The 20,458-nt window shown below is 43.9% G+C and overlaps 1 protein-coding gene across 1 annotated transcript; it reads left to right on the forward strand.

The window, feature by feature from the left end:
• The first annotated feature begins 1,084 nt into the window (after window positions 1–1,084).
• ETNPPL (ethanolamine-phosphate phospho-lyase) lies at window positions 1,085–18,609 on the forward strand. Its single transcript, XM_074993462.1, has 13 exons — window positions 1,085–1,227; window positions 3,373–3,491; window positions 3,655–3,814; window positions 5,364–5,438; window positions 6,877–6,970; window positions 8,064–8,180; window positions 9,824–9,906; window positions 10,341–10,566; window positions 12,178–12,332; window positions 12,824–12,913; window positions 13,229–13,359; window positions 15,155–15,222; window positions 16,398–18,609. The coding sequence occupies exons 1-13, from the start codon at window positions 1,172–1,174 to the stop codon at window positions 16,530–16,532; spliced, it is 1,509 nt and encodes a 502-aa protein (XP_074849563.1). The 5' UTR covers window positions 1,085–1,171; the 3' UTR covers window positions 16,533–18,609.
• The last annotated feature ends 1,849 nt before the right edge of the window (window positions 18,610–20,458 follow it).

Below are 20,458 nucleotides of genomic sequence, written 5' to 3' on the forward strand. Positions count from 1 at the left end.
CTTTATCAGACAGAAGCCAAGCTGTTTACCAGTTATTTTTGGCTAACCCCTGTATAGTATTGGAAAATTTGACCAGGAAACTAAAATATTCTGTCCTTCAAGACAATGCTTTAAAAACTCCAACCTAGCATGCCAAGTGAACATTAATATTTATCTCTTGGGTTGCATTATCCATGTTCAGATCTCTCATTGAGCATGAAGGAAATAACCCCCACAACACCCCAGTGAAGTGGGTAAACAAGTACTGTATAGGCTGCTTCTACACATGCCACCTTCTGGGAGGTGACATGGTAATGAGGCAGTTTGAAGCAGGCTAATGAGGTGCTAACATGCATATTCATTGCCTCATTAGCATAATGGTGCCCATGTGAATTTCACAGTGCACACTTCAAATTGCAGATCAACAGGGTAGATGGGGGGCAGCTTCGAAATAAGCACCCCACTTCGACATTCCCTCACTCCCCCAGAACTAGATGGGAGTAAAGGAACATTGAAGTGGAGCGCTTATTTCAAAGCTGCCCATGTCTACACTGTCAGTCTGCAATTTGCAGTCTGAACTTAGGAATTCGCATGGCCACCATAATGCCTATGAGAGGCTGAATATGCACATTAGCACCTCACTTGCCTGCTTCAAATTGCCTCCTTATGGAAGCAGCCATAGAAGTAAATCAACCACACCATAGCATAAAAAAGCAATAGCAACAGGAGGGCTTAATACATGAGCCAATATTTGTAGAGGCCTATTACACAGCCACCTGCAGTGAAGAGGAGCTAGGTGGAGAATAAAAAAGGTGATGTTTGATCCTCTGAGGCATATCCTCCACTGGGGGGCGGGAAAGGAAACGCATAGAGGCAGCTGAAATAGGTAGGTAGGTTGGTTGGTTGTTGCTGGGGGGCTGAACACCATTGACCAAAGTTGTGAATGATGGAAGCCGCACGCAGCTGAAGGCAGCCCTGCCAGAGCGCTAGGGCAGAGCGTGGCACAGCCGCGGGGGATGGGCGGAGGGAGGTTTCTCCCGGGCAGGGAGGGGGCAAAGGAGCGGTAGGCAGGGCGCAGAGCAGAGGAGGGGTTTGGCAGGAGGCAGAGCAGAAGCCGCGATAAAAAGGAAGATGAGAGTAACGTCCCAAGGCGGCGGCTGCGGCGGCCGGGCCGGGCCGAGGAGGTGGCAGGATGAGTGAGCTGTACTGCAAGGCGGAGACCCTGGCGCTGAGGAGAAAGCACATCGGGTGAGCGCGGCGCCGGCTGGCCGGGGGGTGCGGGGCTGCTGTGTCCGTAGCCTTCCGAGCTGCCCCACGTGGCGAAACCCTTTTGCACCTGCCACGTGAGCTATTGACCTGCAGTCCCTGCTGCTGAGCTGCGGCTTCTCCACGCTGCACGTGGGGGCTCTGCCCTCGGCAATAGCCGGTACAAACAGGAGGCAGAGCCGCTGCGGCTCCGCCTGCACCTGTCAGGTCCTGAAACCTACAAACGCGGGGGATCATCGCTGCTGCCGGCCAGAATCCCCCACCCCCATAAGGGGGCGTGCAGAAGAGTCGTTTCCTAACGCTTCTTGTTACAGCGACCACCTAGTGCGCTTCCGTCTTAATTACAGACACGACCTATGCGAACGACCAAAATCCAAGCTCGGAGCAGTGTTACCACTACGCGCTAACCCACCTGGCCCCAGTGCCCGGGACTGCCACCCAATGACAGTGATGAATAAAAGTGTCCTGTGCTGCACGGAGCCGCAATCATTTCCACCATCACAAAAAACACCAACGCGCTCCAAAAATTAACATAATCTACAAATTAGACAGCGCTCCCTGGCGGCAGGGCAGCGAGCAACAGTTCTGGGGAGCGGGTGACCGTGGTAAACAGCTGCTCTTACATCAAGCCCGCAGACAAGGGAAATCCTGCCTGCTGTTGGCCCTGCGCCTTCCAGGTAGTTGGCCTGAAGTTAATTGGGTTAGCACTGTAACTGAGCACACCACCTCCCATGGGATCTTGGCTTTAAGGGTCTGATCCCTCCTGGAAATGACATAGAATGTAGATCTCCCACCTGAGAGGTAGGAAGGGCTGAGTCATTCTGTGGGTAATCTGTGGCTTCAGGGGCTTTTGGCATTTCCTAGCTGTGATCCTTAAAGCGGTAGACCATCTTCCCTTGATGCTTTCTGTTTTGGCTGCAAAGTAATGTGAGTTTGCTTATATCAGATTTAAGTCATCATATCTAGGTAGTACCTCCTGGTAGATAACTGGGGAATAAAATTACAAAGCAAGCCAGGGGAAGGTTAGATCCTTAATTTGTAATTCAGGCATTTAGACTTTGCCTCTTCCTGACAAACACAATCTCAAACACAAACTTGTTTAATACACTGTACTTGATGGTAGTTTTCAGAGATGTGAGAAACCTGAACTATGAAACAAAATAAAATGTTCCTGGACAAATTCAGCACTTCTAAAACTATAGGTATTTTGTTTTAACATATGAACTCTATAAATCTCATACATCAAATTCACCATAGTCTTCTACTGTGCAATGAATTTTAGCAATATGTTGTTTTAAAAAAATCTTTAAAATGAATCCTATATCCAGGATTAATGTTATATAAATGTTCATAATGTGTAACTTAATAAGACTGTCAGTCAAACATAGCCAGCCATCCAAGAATACAGGATGGTGCTCATTCCATTGTGCTCACAGGTTAACTATACAGAGGATGTTTGTACACTGGGACACCTGGGAATGTTAATTTGAGCTATGTTTTAAACTGGATTAGCTAAATCCTATTAAATTCCTGGGGGGGTGCTTTATTCAAAATCCAAGGGGTCATTATTAAGTTTAGCCACTGCAACTCTGAATAAGCACATCCTCACAGGCATGTACTTTCAGAGCAGTCCTTTAGTTCATTTGGATTAATTTTCTGTAAGGGTCACCATTTAGATAAGTTGTTAGATGTGGAAGCAGGGGTTTGAAAATGATCTTGTTATAAGGACCAACTCCTGTACCCTTTGCAACCAGTGGAAGCCTTTCCAGTCCTTTTAATGAGATAGTTAAGGCCACAGATATATATATTTTTTAAAATTAGGTCTGTTTCACAGGCACTTCAGGGAAGAGATGGCACTGTTTACTTATAATATACTGAATGATGTTCATAATTTTAATATTTCAAGCTTTGCAACTTCACAGATATATATTAGTGTATACCCTGGACTTTGGCAGCTGTCCCTATGAAGGTAATGGTATCTTTGAAGTCAACTTTGCCTGTGCTCAAAGTGCAGGAGTATGTGGGATTCAGTTGTTTTCCTAAGCCCCGAAGGTCATCGACTCTCAAGATTCTAAGGAAGGGCAACAACTGAGCAAGCTGAAATATTATTATTTTATACTTTTTTAGACCATCATGCAAAGTTTTCTTTGCTAAGGACCCTATCAAGATAGTGCGTGCTCGGGGGCAGTATATGTATGATGAGAAAGGCGCAAAATACCTGGATTGCATCAACAACGTCGCACACGGCAAGTACAAAAAGTTCATTGATTAAATTTACTGTCATTCTCATCAGAAATCGGATGATCCTTTTTTCAGGGCTGTGGGAGATTGAGGAGAGCGCCCAGTCTGCCTCTGTGTGATTCATAACTGATTACCTCTCAGTAATTATTAATAATTTGCCTTGTTTAGTTGGCCACAGCCATCCAGATGTGATAAAGGCTGCTGTGAAACAGATGGAACTGCTCAACACCAATTGCAGATTCCTGCATGACAACCTTGTCCAATACGCTAAGCGCCTCACAGCCACCTTGCCAGAGAAACTCTCCATTTGTTATTTTGTTAACTCTGGGTACGTCTGAAGAATTTTTCATTGACACTATTTTATTGCTGTTTAACAAGGATACTGCCAGGTCAACTTGGGCCCAAATTTTAAACAGTGGGAAAAATGGGGTTTAACAAAAGTAACACAAATGTTTCCATGGAAACATAATTTTTAAATAAAAATCCTGGAGTTGTGTTTTGTCAAGCTCAGAAATATCCTGTGCAGTGTTTGATCACCTCCCCTTGCTGTACTGTCTCAGTGCATGAAAACCAGAAAGTGAAATTGAGCCTAAGCAACGTGAAATGGATTAGTCTGTTTTCATTGTCTGTGCCAAGCTTATGCAAAAGGGAAACAAACAACATGTAAATAATGGGAAACTACATATAAACTAAAATGTTTAACAATTCTTTTAGTCAATGCTAAATGTGTGGTTTCACTGAACAAAACTGCATCTTCAAATGCATTCAGCTTCCAGTTTCCCAATCATATATATGTTGTACCAAATTAATCCCCAGCGTAGATACCTGGAGAACTCGCTCACTTTGTGGATCTTTCATGGTTGACGATTGCTATGATTGGTCTTTAACAGGAAAAATCCAGCTCCAATTGGAGTGGATGGCAGTCTTTCCATTGACTTCATTAGGCCCAGATTTGACTCACCATATGAAAAGTCATTATCCTTTTCTATATCAACTAGAGGAGACTACAGCAAAAGAGTGGACACCCTGTCTCTTCTGACAATAAATTTGTGTATTTATAAACAAGAAGAATCAAAAGAAAGAAGAAGAAACCCAAAAATAAAATTCAGAGAAAGTTACTTAGTTTTCCTTGGTTGATCTGTACAGAGGCATTGTGTGGGTCTGTTTTAATCAACAGTCCTTTTGCTAGTATGAAATGCTAAACGCTGTTTTATACATCAATATCTATCCCAGTCCACCTCTGAAGAAGTGGATCTGTGTATTTAGCATAGCCAGGGAGCTTGCATGCATCAGTACTGCCTAAAATCCTTCCTCGGATATTGCTATAATGTGGCCCCTGAGTGATATGCATTCCCCACCACAAGTCTTATTGCTCTTTTGCAAATGAATTGTTGGTGTACAGTATATGGGTTGAACTGCATTTTAAAGGGGGCGATATTGCAGTAACGATGATGTCACAAGATGCTGAGCAGGAACTGACCCAGGCAGAGGCAGGGAAGCAGCTGTGCATTTTGTAACTTTAAGATGAGTGGCAGTTGCGTTGTTCTGTCAGCTGCTGGCAGATGTATGGAGTGGCATTATCTGTACAAAGGGGAGAAAAAAAGCCCACAAGCAAACAGGGCTGAGGTAGAAAGCATGTCATTGTTTGCTGCATATACAAAGAGCTGTTTTCCCTCTTATGCTGTATTCATGTTCTGAATCCTAGCATTCTAATCTCTGTAACAAAGCCTGCTGTGTTGATTGTTTGTATTCATCACTTCCATACTCATTTCTCTTTTTAATTAAAACTACTGATAGGTGCTTGCTAGCCACCCAGCCCTGGCGGTGCAATAGATTTTGCAGTTGTACAGTCCCCTAACATGTATGTTATTTTGTAGCTCTGAAGCCAATGACCTTGCCTTACGATTGGCTCGGCAGTATCATGGACATCAAGATGTGATCACCCTTGACCAGTAAGTTTGCAGAACAGTATTTATGAATGTAACTAGCCACTCCTGTGGCATCTTTAGAGGGGACTGCTATCCAGATGTATTGGCATAGTTCAGTGAACGATCAGCTTTGTTGTCTTCACAGAGACATAAGATTGGAAGGGACTTCAAGAGGTGATTTAGTCCTGTCCTCTGCATTCATGGCAGGATTATACATTATTATAGTTAGATACAGAACATTCCATTTAAATTGATGTTATCTAGGTTTTGAGATACAATTTGACAACAGCATGTAAACTTTATGAAGGAACACAGGTTTGAAAGCCCAATCTACCCTTGTACATGTCCTAAACTAGGCCAGATATCTCATGCTTATGAAGGCAAACAACCAGAGAACTGCACTCAATGGACACTGCTTGTGTGACATCTACAGGATTAGAAAATTTACAATTCCCGATATGTAGGGACTCTGGGGAGGCTAGGAGATTTATGCAGTGGGGTTTTTGCTTTTAAATGGAAGACACACACCGTGTGATTCACAGAGGTGGAAAAAGCACCCAGAAAGTTACTTGAGTAAAAGTGCAACTGCTTTCACTTCTGGGTACTTGAATACCATCTAGATATGTCATTTGTTTGTGCATGTGCACATGTGTGCATGCTTTTACTCAAATAGTTTTCCAGAGGAACCCTGGTGACATGGACTGAAGTACATTCCTCCAAAAGCATCTGTACTTTTACTCAAGTAACTTTTGGGGTACTTTTTCCCCTTATGGTGATTCACAGTGGCCAAACTGGTGCTACAACATTAACAAATAACTTTTCAAAAGGCCTGATGCTCAGCCTCCCATTTGCTGTGTGGGGCAGGTATAAAATTTATGCCTCCATAATTAAGTGGCTCAAATCTGAGCACTTGTGTCCCTGTATGATTTGCAGCCACCTTTCAGAGTGTGCCCAAGTCAGACGACATTTACTGAATCCCAGGTTTAAAGGGCCCTTGTGGAATACCTCCCCAGTGAAGCCAGTCCTGATACTCACATATCATAAATGCATGTGACAGGCCATAGCTGGAGCAGAGGTGGGACATGAATGGCTGAGGGGCATGGAGGGGGAAGAGGATAGTGGTCAAGATGTACTTGTTGCCAGCGATTCTACAGCCTTTCAGAATCCACCAGGCCATTGTAACAGGTGGATTTAGGAAGACACTAACTTTTTTTCGCCTTGCAGTGACAGGAATGCATCTGACTTATTGGTTCCGATCCCGTTGTGCTGAAGTGAATAATAAAACACTCACTGTCTACATTAGGTTCACGAGTAACCAAATGAACTTGAGTAGCCCTCATAAACACAGCTCCTATGTTTCTGGGTACTCTTTTTTAAATTCTGGGTTGGCTGTGTATAGTTGTGAATTTTAGCTTGTCTAAAATCTCAAGAATCACGATTTTGCATTTAACTCCCATTACAGTGCTTACCATGGGCATGTTTCTTCTCTGATTGACATTAGTCCATATAAATTTAATCAACTGGGAAAGGAGGGCAAAAAAGAGTTTGTGCACGTGGTGAGTATTTTTTCAATGACATATAAATTACTGTCTGTTGGTGGCTTTTCCCCTCCTTCCTCTAGAGTCATTCCAAAACCTGCCCCATGCCGGTTTTATGTTCATAGATTAAAGTATTCCTAACCTGTCACACAGTACACTTCTGTGCTTTTATATCAAAGGATTACATTCAGCAAAAATATTTGCTGCTGGATGTGTAATAAGTGGCTTTTTCATTAGCTTTGATACTGAATTCCCTCGTGCTCTTACCATGAATTGTGGTACAAGGTAACAATATATGAAGTTTGTATAGAACAATATATGAAGTTATAGGTAAAGAAATCAGTAAACAGCTGTTGGGAAATTAACACTCACCTAATTAAAGCTACAGTTAGCTTCCAGGCTAAAATAGTATGTGTGACTATATCCCAGACTACACCACTCTATAATTGGTTCTGCAGCTCTCTATGCCCAAGAGGTTTCTACCTTCTAATGACCCTATCCTGGCCGTAGGATTCTTCTCCATGCAGTGTGCAGGGGTTAGCAAAGCTGCCCCCTCTCTCACAGAATGGGAACCCAGCAGTGCATCTGAAGTGCAAGTGTCCCCTGGAAAGAAGGGGCATCTTCCAGTCTGCAACAAATGGAGGCAGTTAGGACCAGAACTGGCTACAGGAGACCTCAAGTGAGGATGTTAGGTCTAAGTGGCTACAGCTGCCACTGGGGAAAGTGAATTGAGATCACTCTGAGTAATTGCCACTTGGTTATTCCTGAATGAGTTAAACTTAAATAATGGGGATAACCCTGCCTTCATACAGGTACTTGTCTCTGTATTTCCTACAAGTAAATTACCAATATGCCCTGGAAGAGAAGTGCAAATACATGTTCGAAATCCAGAGAAAACTGTTTTCCTGTGATACATGATACAAACTTTGACTCCTCATAGTTTACATGGAGTTCATGGAAGAAATTAAGACTATCCAAACTTCAATATGTATGAGAGAAATGGTATTTGTTCTATAGAGTTACACCCCAGATGAAAAACACTGGCCCCTGTCCAAGAGAAAGTGAATATTGAAAGGAGACATGCATTTGAAATAAGCTCTGCTGCTTTCAGGCTCCTTCTCCAGATATCTACAGAGGAAAATACAGAGAAGATCACCCAGATCCAGCAAGTGCTTATGCAGATGATGTGAAAAAGATTATTGAAGAAGCTGAAAAAAAAGGGCGCAAGGTTTGTCGCATGCTGTAGAAACAATGTGGCCCTGTTCATGTGCAGTAATGAAACTACATCTGTTCGCAACAGAATAGGGGGAAAAGGAGACAAAAGATCAGCATCATTATGTACAATACAATTTCCTCTCCTTTTCTGCGCTTCCCTCTTCTGTTGTGAATTTTGTATTCTTCCATTTTCCTCTTGAGGCCCTTTCGTAGCTCCCAGTAACATCCATGAAAGGGTATAGGAGACTAGACTCAAAGTAAATGCACAGTTGCTTAATTCACTATTCTCTGAGCCTTTGAAACACAGTCAAGCTTCTAAGTCCTATTTGAGCGATAATGGTGAAAGTCCTAGACAGGCTATGTAGAAAAACACTGCTTGGAGAAGAGATAAATGAGGAAAAGCATAGTTCAAAATTCACCATTGCATTCAAGTATATGGAGGTAAACGTATTCAACTTTCACACCTCGTAGCTTGAAATCCATGCACAAGTTGGTGATAGGCCCCACCCCAATCTCATAAAATATGATTTAGAACATCAGTTACTCAGTGCTTCCTTAGCATGTCTGAGGGGTTTTGTTTTTTTAAAAGACTGCTAGGGATTGAGCTGAAGCCTGCTGATGCCAGTAAAAAGACTTCAGTGGACATTGGCTCAGACAGTCCCCTTTTCGTCCAAAGGGTTATCTCCCCTGTCTTTTAGTTTCTTCATTTTTTTTCTCTTTTTTTTGACTGACTGTTTTTTTTTTCTTTTCTTCCTTTTTTCCCTTTTTTTTTTGCATATCTTCATAGGTTTTGGTGCCATAGACCGGTGGCAGGACAAGTTGTGATAAAGGCTAAAGTCTCACATACTCTGGGGAGCCTCGTACTGTTTGGCAGTAATATGCCTCCACGAATGTAGTGTACGCTTCTTTACACATTACTGCTTGGCCTTGTTTCCAGGAAGATCAGTCTGCTGGCCAGCTCGTGTGCACCTGCTGATGCTCAGGGAGGGTTGCACAAGCAGTGGGGGAGGCAATCTGTTACACAGCAGACGTGTGGTGACACTCGGGAGAGTTGTGGTAACCCTGGGCTGCACAGACTTAATGTTGAGAAGGAATGTGAAACTTGATGTACCAGTGTATCTGATCTGCTGCTGTTGCCCTACCTGCTTTGGAATAACTACCTTTTTCATTCCTAGCAACTGCAATTACTTCATCGATAAAGTCTCTTTTGTGAAGTGCCTTGCCCTAATATATTCCCTGTCCAGTCATTTGTCAGAGGCAGGGGTGAGCATAGCCAAGGTGTTCTAAAAATGTAAGCTCTGTCTTGTCCTCTCCCTGGGGCAATTTTCTAACTGAAATTTCTATGTAAATTTACACAGACCTTATATAAGTCTGCATGAGCTTAATGCAACTCCCACTGAGGCCAAAAAGACATCAGTGGTTGTTGAATTAGGTCCTGGATGTGGCCCTTTGATTTCTGGATAGCTGCCAATGTGACCCTCGGTGTTGGCAAATCCAGGCACTCCAATGGAAATTGTATGCCATCGCCATTAACAACAGACCACAGCTGTCCATCCCAGCCTGGAATCTTCACAATTTTTTTTTTTTGGAGGCATTAGCTTATTTGCAGAGGCTAGATACAGGAACATTGCTCTTACTTCATCTTCTTTTGTGTAGATTGCGGCCTTTATTGCTGAATCCATGCAGAGTTGCGGAGGCCAAATAATTCCACCTGCAGGCTACTTCCAGAAAGTGGCAGAGTATGTACAATACTTGGAATGGGCATAGCTGAGTTACACAGAGGCATAGATTGAAGCTATAGGGTTATTTTATTAATCCATTAGGGATGGGATTTTTTTTCATCTGTAGTTTTTGTTCCACCTTTTAAATGCCATTACATAACTCATGTCCAATGGAATTTTTAGTTGCAAATCACTTGAAAAATACAATATATGTGCATGTCACTAAAAAAAGCAAAGAAAGGACATGAAATGGAGTAATTTACATAATCAACCATAAAATGTAGTTGTGGGGTTTTGTCTGAAATCTTTGAAATTAAATTGTATGCTCAATATGCAGGGACTGAATCAAATCAAACTTCTGCAAAAACACCCTCCTTTGTGCTAAAATTAGGCCTGGACATGACAATCCTATTATGTGGGGGTGGCATTTGGTCTGTTCCTTTTGTTTCCAGATATGTGCATCAGGCAGGTGGTGTCTTCATAGCTGATGAAGTCCAGGTTGGTTTTGGTCGAGTTGGGAAACATTTTTGGGGCTTCCAGCTGCAAGGCAAAGACTTCGTGCCAGACATTGTCACTATGGGAAAGCCAATTGGCAATGGCCACCCAATGTCGTGCGTGGTTACAACAAGAGAGATTGCTGAAGCCTTCGGTGCCTCTGGATTGGAGTATTTCAATACGGTAACTTTCCAGATGAGCACTTTCCTTTTTGCTCCTACAATGAATTTAGTCTGCATTCAGTGCTTGGAAAAGATGCTGGGTTGGCAGAGCTGGAGAACTGTGAGGGCCTAAACCGAAAAAAATTCAGTATCAGCCTTTGGGGCCAGATTTTCAGAAGAGCCATTCCCACTTATGGACCTAAAAATGAAGTGACTGCATTTTCAGAAGTGCTCAGCAACCAGCAGCTCCCACTGAGAAAACAAATGCCATGAGGCCCTTAATTTCTTTGCTTCTCAAGGACAGCTAAATAGCCTCCCTTTGATTTCCTCTTGCCTGTTCAGTCAGATGTCTGCCATCTCCTCTGTTGCAACTGAGTCCTGTCACTAAATGCAGCCGAGTTCTGTTACTGTAGAGTGAGTCCTTTAGGCTTTAGATGGGCAGTGACAGTGGGACTGTCAATGGGGATGCAGTGAATGCTGTTTGCTAAGAACTTTGGAAATGCTACCATTGTGGTTGACGCAGATCACCAACTTCTTTAAAAGGATGCTTCTTTAACATTACACTCAGTGAAACCAACCGCCACTATGGATGGGCCCAGAGGCAAGGCATAGGAGTGGCTCCATGGGCAGAAGCGAGGGAGGCTTGAGCAGTCAGCACCTTGTGTCACATAGGCCACAGTGTGTCCCCCATCCCAACCTGGCCTGCCATCGGAGCAACACAGAGCAATTCAAAGGAGCATGGGGTTCCAGGATCTCTGGACCCCTTTAAATCTCTTGAAGATTGCCTCCTTTGTCCACCCGCACACACAAACCATCACCAGGCCTGATTACACCCTAGCCAGTAGAAGATAATGGCTCACATTGCCCAGCTGAGTTCACGCACAGAGAGGATACTGAACATGGATCTTACCTTTTCCATATGGAAGGTTTGTAGACTGTCAGTGCCAGCATCCCTTTCTCTCTCTCAGTTGCTGGGCCAAAAGAAATGGGGTGATGCAGGCCAATAGCTGTGCAACTTCTGAATCAACCAAAAAAGGGGAGATGCTATATTTGTATAGATCACAAGAATATCCGGAGTTATAATAATTAATGCCAAAAATGAGTGCTGGAAGGAAGATAAAGCCTCATATTTTGGGTCTTAAACTGTTCTCTAACTATTAAGAGTTAAGATGAGACCTTCAGAAGTGTATGGGGTGGCGGGAGAGGGAAATGGGAGAGATTACCCGACATCTGTCTGCTGCAGTTTCTTGCAGCTGACTCAGAAGCAACTAAAACTGGCCATGATCTATGACAGCTGCTGGAGGATATAAACCTTAGGGCTGATGCAGCATCGCGGGTCCTGTGGTGCTGTGTTATTGCACCCAAGGCTGAAGAGCAACAAGTGGGAAAGAACATCTTAGCTGCACTCCATTTCATTACAAGGTTGGGAGAAGAGGGACAAGTGATGGAGGATCCTGCACCCCTTTTTTTGCTTGAGCAACCCAGCAGAGACTAAGTACAATATTGCCTCAGTTCCCTTTCATTAAGCTTTGCTCCCAACTTAGTGACTTGGGAAACATTAGTGAATCCCCCCAAGGACAGAGGCAGAAAAGAATGTCAATCACTTTGTTTTCCTCTTTGTCCTTGCTGTCAGTTTGGAGGCAATCCGGTGTCCTGCGCTATTGGCCTGGCTGTGCTCGACATAATTGAAAAAGAAGATCTCCAAGGAAATGCCATACAAGTAGGGAATTATCTAAGAGAGCTGCTGAACAAACTAAAGGAAAAACATCCCTTAGTAGGAGATGTCAGGTAGGTACCCCACGATACAATCAAGATGTTCCCCAGCAAAAGGTTGGACAGAGAAGTGGTTATTTTGGTAGCCCAATAACAAAGAGAGGACAAAAATGAGGCAATTGTAAGGGATGATTATGCCATGTTTTTATTTGTAAATTATCCAAAAAAGAGATCTCCTATAATTTCCTGGGTTTTTATTTTATTCATGTCATGAGTTAAAATCCCAGTCCAAGCTGTAAGTGTAAAAGGCAACGAACTTTCAGGTTGTTTGGACCTACAGAAGATAACAGTTTTGCTCTTTAACTGACAAAGAAAACTTATTAAGCCAGCTCCATGTATACTTTTACAAATAGTCTTGAAGAACTTAGGACATGAACATACGGTATCTTTCTCCATATAGTTTGACTCACCTGCTGGAATTGTCAGAGCTGTGTTACCTGTGCAAGAGAAAAAGGTTTTTCTATTGTACAATGGATCTTACCCTTCTTCCCCGGTTTATTTTCTAGGGGCATTGGTTTGTTCGTTGGAGTAGATCTGGTAAAGGATCAACAAAAGAGAACACCTGCCACAGCTGAAGCCCAGCATATCATCTACAAGTAAATATTTATCTTCTGTGTCCATGCACAAAGCACATTGTGACAATCTCAACCTGACCATTTACCCATCTTTTCTTAAGGAGGCTTGTTTTTTAACTCTAGTAGATGTAGACACAAAACTTAACTTGGAAATTGATATAACTTTTGATTTAGCATTAGAAAACTTGACCTGGTGTAAGCAGATGTAATTCCCTGAATATCAGCATTGCTACGTCTATGTACAGCACATCAGCATTTGGTCTGATGCACCTCTCTGAATCCTGACACGTGCACCTAGCTGCATTTTTGTGTGTGGCTCATTTGTTTTCCATACAGATTAAAAGAGCAGAGGATCCTCCTGAGTGCGGATGGACCCCACAGAAACATTCTGAAATTTAAACCACCCATGTGCTTCACTATGGAAGACGCAAAGCTCGTAGTGAACCAAATTGATGAACTCCTCATGGGTATGCGTTCAGTATTGATTGTTCCTCCTTGTTCCTTTTCAAAGGATGTGCAGGAAACACCCCCCAAAACACACACTGAAATGTATAGCATGGTTTCCCAAACAGGGGGGCATGCCCCCTGAGGGGGCATGAAGAAATTCCAGGGGAGAACAAGGTGACTCAGGCCCCCCCCGTCATTTCCCCCCACCCAAAGAAAGAGCCGGCCTTTGTTTCCAGCTGTCAGCCCCTGCCATTTTACGTGGGCGACCCAGTGCAGCCACTATAAAAAGCAAGTAGCCAGCAAAGTCCCACATGGAGCTAGCTGCCTCCTGCAAAGGAGAGGGGTTGGGGAGGGGAGTGGGAGGAGGAGAAGGATGGAGTTAGATGGGTGCTGGGGTGCCTGGCTTGTGGGAGGGGGATGGAGTGAGTGGGAGACTGGGGGTACCTGGCTTTGGGGCAAAGGAGGGGACTTGGATGGGGGGGCTCACAGGGCTCGGGCAGCCGGCTTGTGGGGCTCATGGGGCTTGGGCAGCTGGCCCCGCATTGCAGGGCTTGGGCAGCTCGGGCTGGTGGGCGAGTGGCTGGCCCCAGCACAGTGGGGCTTGGTCAGCTTGGATGGGTGGCTCTGGCAGCACAGAGCTTGGGCCGGCAGCTGGTACAGGCAGCTCTAGCAGCTGGCACAGGGGTCAGGCAGCTGGGGTTTCACCAGGCACCCACAAGGGGCCAAGACAAACTATTTGCACTTATTTTTAATTTCCAATAACATTTTATATCACGTTATTGTGTTTATTTTAAATTACATATTGAATTTTTTGTTAGAAGAGGGATTGGATGATGGTAAAGAAGATGTGGCGGCATGTGAGGGTTTCTCAAAAATCGGGGCGTAATGATGAAAAGTTTGGGAACCACTGGTCTAGACCATTGCATCCAGAAAATGGCAGGAATGTTTCGGGGAAAAGCTGGCTTTTAGAATTTTGTTTCCTTCTCATTGATAGAGCTGTTCACCAGCTCTATCCTCTTAATACAGTTTATTATACACTATATATATGGCCCTTTATTTACATCTGTGCAAATCTGGCAGGCCAAGTCCTACACTTATCTCTGCCACAATCCCATTATTCATTACCATCTATTTGCTGTACACCATGTTAGAGGTACCACTAGAAACACAGTTCCTCCCCTCAAAGGTTTTTGAAGTTAATAGTGTTCAAGAAGGTGTAAATCACAGCATTTGGCTGACTGACTTCAAAGAGGTTGCACGGGTGTTAGATCAGTAAATGGCTAAACTTTCCAAAGTGACCTCTAACATAGGATTCATCGGTTTCTCATTAGAATTTGCTGAAAATTGTGCACTCTGTGACATTCCTGAAATCCTGCAGACTCCTCTGTCCTGTGCCAGGGATTTGACCCAACACCAAAGGACCCTAGAAATGTGGGAGCCAAAAGGCTCTTTTATACTTTCTGCTCCTCATCGGTACTGATTACTCCTCGACCACAGTTGAAGTAAATAAAGTCTAAATTAGGCCCTTTATTTATTCACTGATCTGTAGGCAAATGTATTCAGAAGCACTAAGCTTGCAAATTTCACCTCTGCTGTAAATGTCCAACATTCTCAGGCTACTAATCATAATAAATCCATCATTTTCCAAAGACGTGCTAGAAATGGTTAATTAGTTCTTAAGTTTGTTATCTTTCTGTGCAGTAACTAAGTGGCTAGCAGCTCAAGTAACAGATATTAAATATTTTTATGGGGGCAATTATCATAACAATGTTTGGCAATGAAAGCATGACTATTGAATACCTTTGCTTGTTTTAGCTTTGGAAGAAGAAACTGGAGCTGGAACAGGAAATAGGAGATGTGCAACTGCACAACATGAAAGAAAAGTATGTGTTTTTTTTTTCATTTTGGGCTAAAAAAATGGTATTGGAAAATGTACAAATGACTTTAATGGTGGTATAGCTTCGACATAGAGGTGTGAGTGATCTGAACTGATGTAACTGAGATCAGAATCTGATCTATGTGAAGACAGAGAAAACAATCTGTAACCTTCCTGTTATTGAACAAATAGGAAGAGCTAAGTAACAAGCTGCATTTTTTAAATTGTGGTGGCCAACCACTTAAAGAACCAAAATAGATGTAGATAGAGTGCAAAGAGCTATGTATTATATATTTTTATATCTCTAGTCCCATAAAAATATATAATATATGGCTTAATCCCCTTCCCCTTCTCTAGAGCAAAGCAACCCCAGCCTCCCTGCTCTAACCCAATCCCGCCGCCCCACCCTCCAGAGCCAGGCATCCCCCACTCCGGTTCTAACCCAATCCCCCTCCCTTCCTCCAGAGCCAGGCACCCCCAGCCTCCCTGCTCTAATCCTTTTCCTCCCCTAGAGCCAAGCACACATGACCCCCAACTCTCCAGCTCTAACCCAATGCCTGGGACTCATTGGAGCTGCCTCCGCTGCCTCATGCTTTTCCCCCAGGTATTGGGATGTGTGTGAAGAGTGGTGGTGAGCAGTCTGGGTGTGCAGCTCCAATCAGGAGCTACATTTCATCTAGCAAAGAGGCTCATGTTGGCCACCCCTTCTTTAAATATTATTTTCAAAAAAATTCAATGATTTCACTTCCGCATTATAATTTTGAGCAGGCGCAGACTATGTGACTGAATTCCATAGATTGTAATGTTTCTCTTGGACAAAACATATAATTCTTTGTGCACGAAAAATATGCATATTACAGACACCTCTGCAACACACCGTAATGAGCCTTTGCTGGATGTGTTTACGGATGATGTCCAGAATGGCTAGAGAGCAATAATGGACTTTCCCAGTAGGAGACTATTAAGGCAAAGATCCTACACTAATGGCTACTCTAGAAACACCATAAATGGGGCCTACACCTCCTCTTGCATATACTTGAGTAAAAGTGGAGTAATTCCATTGCTGTGAACAGAATTATTTCACTGAAACAGGAGAACAAGGCAAAGAGTTTCCTACCCCTAAAGCCAAAGTTCATTATGAGAAAGAGATATACATATGCTTTGAAATGTTGTGCCTTTCAGATGACTAATGAAGGGAACTCCCAGTCAGACGGTATTAGTGAAAGCATCAACCATCTCAACGGAACTGCCTTCAGACAAAAAAATGACTTGTACGCTGATAATCATGCAGTGCCCTGTAAAAGGATCAGAACATGAAAGAAGCTTTCTTTAGATCAGTGTGTATAAAGAAAAAAAAACAGAAGAAGGAGGAGTGGGTATGTGCAGGTATCATACTGATTACTCAGGGTCCAATCCTGCCTTCCTTACGTGAGTAAAATTTCATGTAGTTTCACTGGTAGTTTAAAATACATTTTCACCTATATAAGGACTACAGGGTCAGGCCTTTAACTTAACCAGAGAGGTGTGTGTTAAATAAAGATTTTATTTTAAGCCTTCTTGGGTCATCTTTAGGCCTGGTGTAAGCAGCTGCAACTCCACTGAAATGCATGGAGTTGCTCCTGCTTGCATGAGGTCTGATTTTTGGCCCGTTGCACTTAATAACCCTGAAACCATAACATCAGTCCTACTAAATCCTTGTTTAATATGCATTACACATTTTACTGTATCTGAAATTTCAGTATGCAATACTGAGATGTTAATTACTCACCATGTTTTAATGGCTTGGTTTGCAACACAAAGCGAGAGAGAGAATTGACGCTGGAAGAAGATTTGATGACTACGGAGCATGTCTTTAGCAGTTATAAACTGGCACGGCTGTAATCAAGAGAACAGAGCTCTGCCAAAGTTATAACCACTAAGGACTGGGATGTGGGAGTATAATGATATGAACACAACATATATGTAAGATTCTCATGTAGTATTTAGAGATGAAAAGAGTTAGGTCATAGTTTTCTACATAGCAGGTAATTATAATTTATTAAACTTTTTATGATGGGTAAGTGGTAATCTTCCCAGTAAAAATTACTGTAAAGTAAATCTGTTTAAGACAAAAGGCATCTTTCCATGCACAACAAGTATAGGAAGATTTTAAAAATCAATTACTTTAACCTCAGGCTAGCATGAAAATGAGATTTCCGGGGGTAGTCCCAATTTGCATTCTTACGATTTTAGACCATTTCAGTTGCTGTACTAGTCTCATATAGAGTCAGGTCTGCTCTTTTGAAGAGCTGAATGCCATCTGCTCTCATGGATGATATTCAACAAACCTCAAAGGTGCTTTACAGATGGCAGGACTGAGACCTCGTACATAGAACATGGGTTTGCTTGTAGTAATGTGAGTTCCACAGAACAGAGTGTGAGACACAGAATAAACTAACACAAGGATCTGACTGTATTCTTACTCCAGTTTCCCACATGGGTATGACTGGGAGGAGAATCCAGTGGAGCTCAGCTCTCTTCTCTCACTCACCTCAGCTTAAGCACTTTGGGCTTATTATTCTGCCTCTAGCTGAACAGCAACATGGACCTTGCACTGCGCTGTGTGAGTATTAAAGTTGGATCAGCGCTCTCACATGCCACAATTGTAATGAATGCACAAATAGACTTTATGGAACTAAGGGGGGAGGGCTTTTAAAATGAGTTCTGTTCACTTTTAAAAAAAACAACATGGCTTTGTAATTTTCATTTGTTAAGTCTTGCTGTTTTATACTTGCTGTACGTGACTTTTTATTAATCGCATATGATGCCTGAAACCTAAGAGTTACTGCTATTTCTAATCAATCTTTCTGAGGTTTATACATTCAACCATTATGTTATGTTATATTGGTGTTTTCTGCATGAACTCTTCTGGTAACGTCACGCCAGCCCATTTTCTGCTGAGTGGTCATAGGTTATTTCAAAAATTTAAGTTATTTGTAACCAAAAAGACTTTCTGCATTCTGCTTTACTCTTCTAAACACCTACTTAGTTTATGAAGAACATGGTGTCCTGGAGTTTACTCCTGTCCACCCCCCGCCAGGCAAGGGTTGGCTATATATTGACAGTATATATAGGCAATCATGATATAACATGACTTCATTACATACATTGTAAACTAGTCAGTTTTGTCTTTTCAGTAGACCCTGACTTACGCAGAGGTCATGTTCTCACAGTCCCTACATAAGTCAAATTTTGGGCAACTCGGCGGGGAGGGGAGAGCCAGGAAACTGACCAGGACAGCAGTCTGGCTCCCCTCTGCTTACAGAGCTGGGAAACTGACCTGGTTCCAGGCTCCCTTCCACTCACTAGAGCCAGGAAAGTGACAAAGACTACTGCCCTGCTCAGTTTCCCCGCTCCTGTCAGTGGCAGCAGCTGAGAGCCTGATTCTTGGCTGCTGCCACTGACAGAAGCAGCTGCTGCCACTGACAGAAGCAGCTGCTACCCCTGATGGGAGCGGGGAAACTGCTCCTGTCAAGGGCAGGGAGAGTCAGGCTGCCACCCCGGACAAGAGCAGTTTCTCCACTCCTGTCAGGGGTGGCAGCTGCTCCTGTCAGTGCCAGCAGCTGAGTCGGCTGCTGCCTCTAACAGGAGCCAGGTGAATCACCGGCTCAGCAACACTGTGTTAACCCAAGATACATGCAATTTGAGTGTGCATGTCTCAGGGGTCTACTGCACTGGAATCAAAAATGGCCTTTAGCACCTTCCTAAAACAGTTTTTAAACACTTCTTTAAAAAAAAAGCTCTAATTCAGAAACATGAGAAGATCTACACATTATATCTGTGACCATCTCATTTTACATGATGTATATCCACAGGCAGCTGATTGACAGCACAGATCCTCAAGCTGCAGGTCCTGTCTGCATGAGAACATTACGCTGGTAGAAGTCAGGGTTTTTTTTAACTCATTTAATTAATCCCATGCCCATGAGAGTTAGGTACCCAGGCACGTCTGAAAATCCCATTGCACCTTTCCAAGCCCTAATACCCTTACAAACCTGGGACTTGGTTGCAAATATAAAGTGAAGAGGGAGAATGACTGTCCCTTCAGTTTGTAGTCAGCCTCCTCTCTTGCCATGTCTGGGTGCTCTCCTGACAAGGATTTCAAGACTGCAAGCCAAACCTTCTAAATGAGGCATATTTTACTTTGCTATGTTCTAAACTAGTTGAGTTTGTGTCCAAGCCCCTCCTATGCTTAAACTACTTTCAGCTAGTGGTAGGGCTGCAAAATGGACAAGACAAAAACAGAAGACCCTCCCTGGCCACCATAACAGAGGTAAAGTAGACAACACAGATCAATAGGTAAGGACTAGGGCTGTCCTGAGGGAAGGGAGGAGACAGAGCCTGGGGCATTTCCATTCCCCTTCCTCCAGGTATGGGGTCCCAGGCACACTCCACCCCCTATCCTGACCCCTAGTCCCCGCCTCAGCCAGCCTGGCTGGGGATTACTGGGGTAGAGGGCAGCAACAGTTACCAGGGGTTGCCTCCCTCCCAGCCTTCCTTTCCCACATTCATCATGTGGTACCCCACTGCTGTATCCCAGCCTGCTGAGCCCTGCTTCTCTGCAGGCAGCTGGGAGAAGTGTGGCTCAGCAGGCAGGAGACAGCAGCAGAGCAGAGCAAGCTGCTGCTCACTCTGCAGGATGAGCGCAAGGCAGCAAGGGGGCCAGGAAGAGGCAACCCCCTGCGGCTGCTGCTGTCTCTGGTTGCTCTGGCACTCGTACCCTGCTGCAGGTAATCCCCCCCTCCCATCCACAGAACTGCTGGGGCAGCTACCGCGGAGCCCCCAAAAGCCCAGGGCATAGGCGGCCACCCCGCTTCAGCCTATGGGTTCGGGTAAGGACAGTGGCACAAGTGTAGCTTTAGCTACTGACAATCATTAACCTGAATGGAGGACCACAGCTACTGCTGGGGAGTGGGGAAGAGGAGAGAAGCTAGTGAGATTCAGAAGTAGCTGGAGACTTCTATTGAGGAAGTATGGTGCTCTGAGCCTTGTCAGCTGCTGGAGGTCTGGACGTGGGCTGAAGACGGACGGATACAGATTCTAGATCAATCTGCATCCAGCCCTGTGTGTGTGCACAAGGAGGCTAGGGTGCAAAAAGGCTTCCCTGTGCTCTTTAACGCTGGGGGAGAGATGAGCAAAATAGGAGCATTTGTCCTCTTGAGTGTTCTGCTATCAGCCCCATTTATACGCTTAAAACAAGGGTT

This window comes from Carettochelys insculpta, chromosome 4 (genome assembly GCF_033958435.1).
Source record: "Carettochelys insculpta isolate YL-2023 chromosome 4, ASM3395843v1, whole genome shotgun sequence".
NCBI classification, from domain to species: Eukaryota; Metazoa; Chordata; order Testudines; family Carettochelyidae; genus Carettochelys; species Carettochelys insculpta.

Excerpts from the sequence above, each read along its gene's own strand:
- ETNPPL (XM_074993462.1), top strand. The coding sequence starts at position 1,172 with ATGAGTGAGCTGTACTGCAAGGCGGAGACCCTGGCGCTGAGGAGAAAG. Across the intron at positions 3,815-5,363 it reads TGTTATTTTGTTAACTCTGG|CTCTGAAGCCAATGACCTTG; the intron begins GTACGTCTGAAG and ends GTTATTTTGTAG. Across the intron at positions 6,971-8,063 it reads AAAAAGAGTTTGTGCACGTG|GCTCCTTCTCCAGATATCTA; the intron begins GTGAGTATTTTT and ends TGCTGCTTTCAG.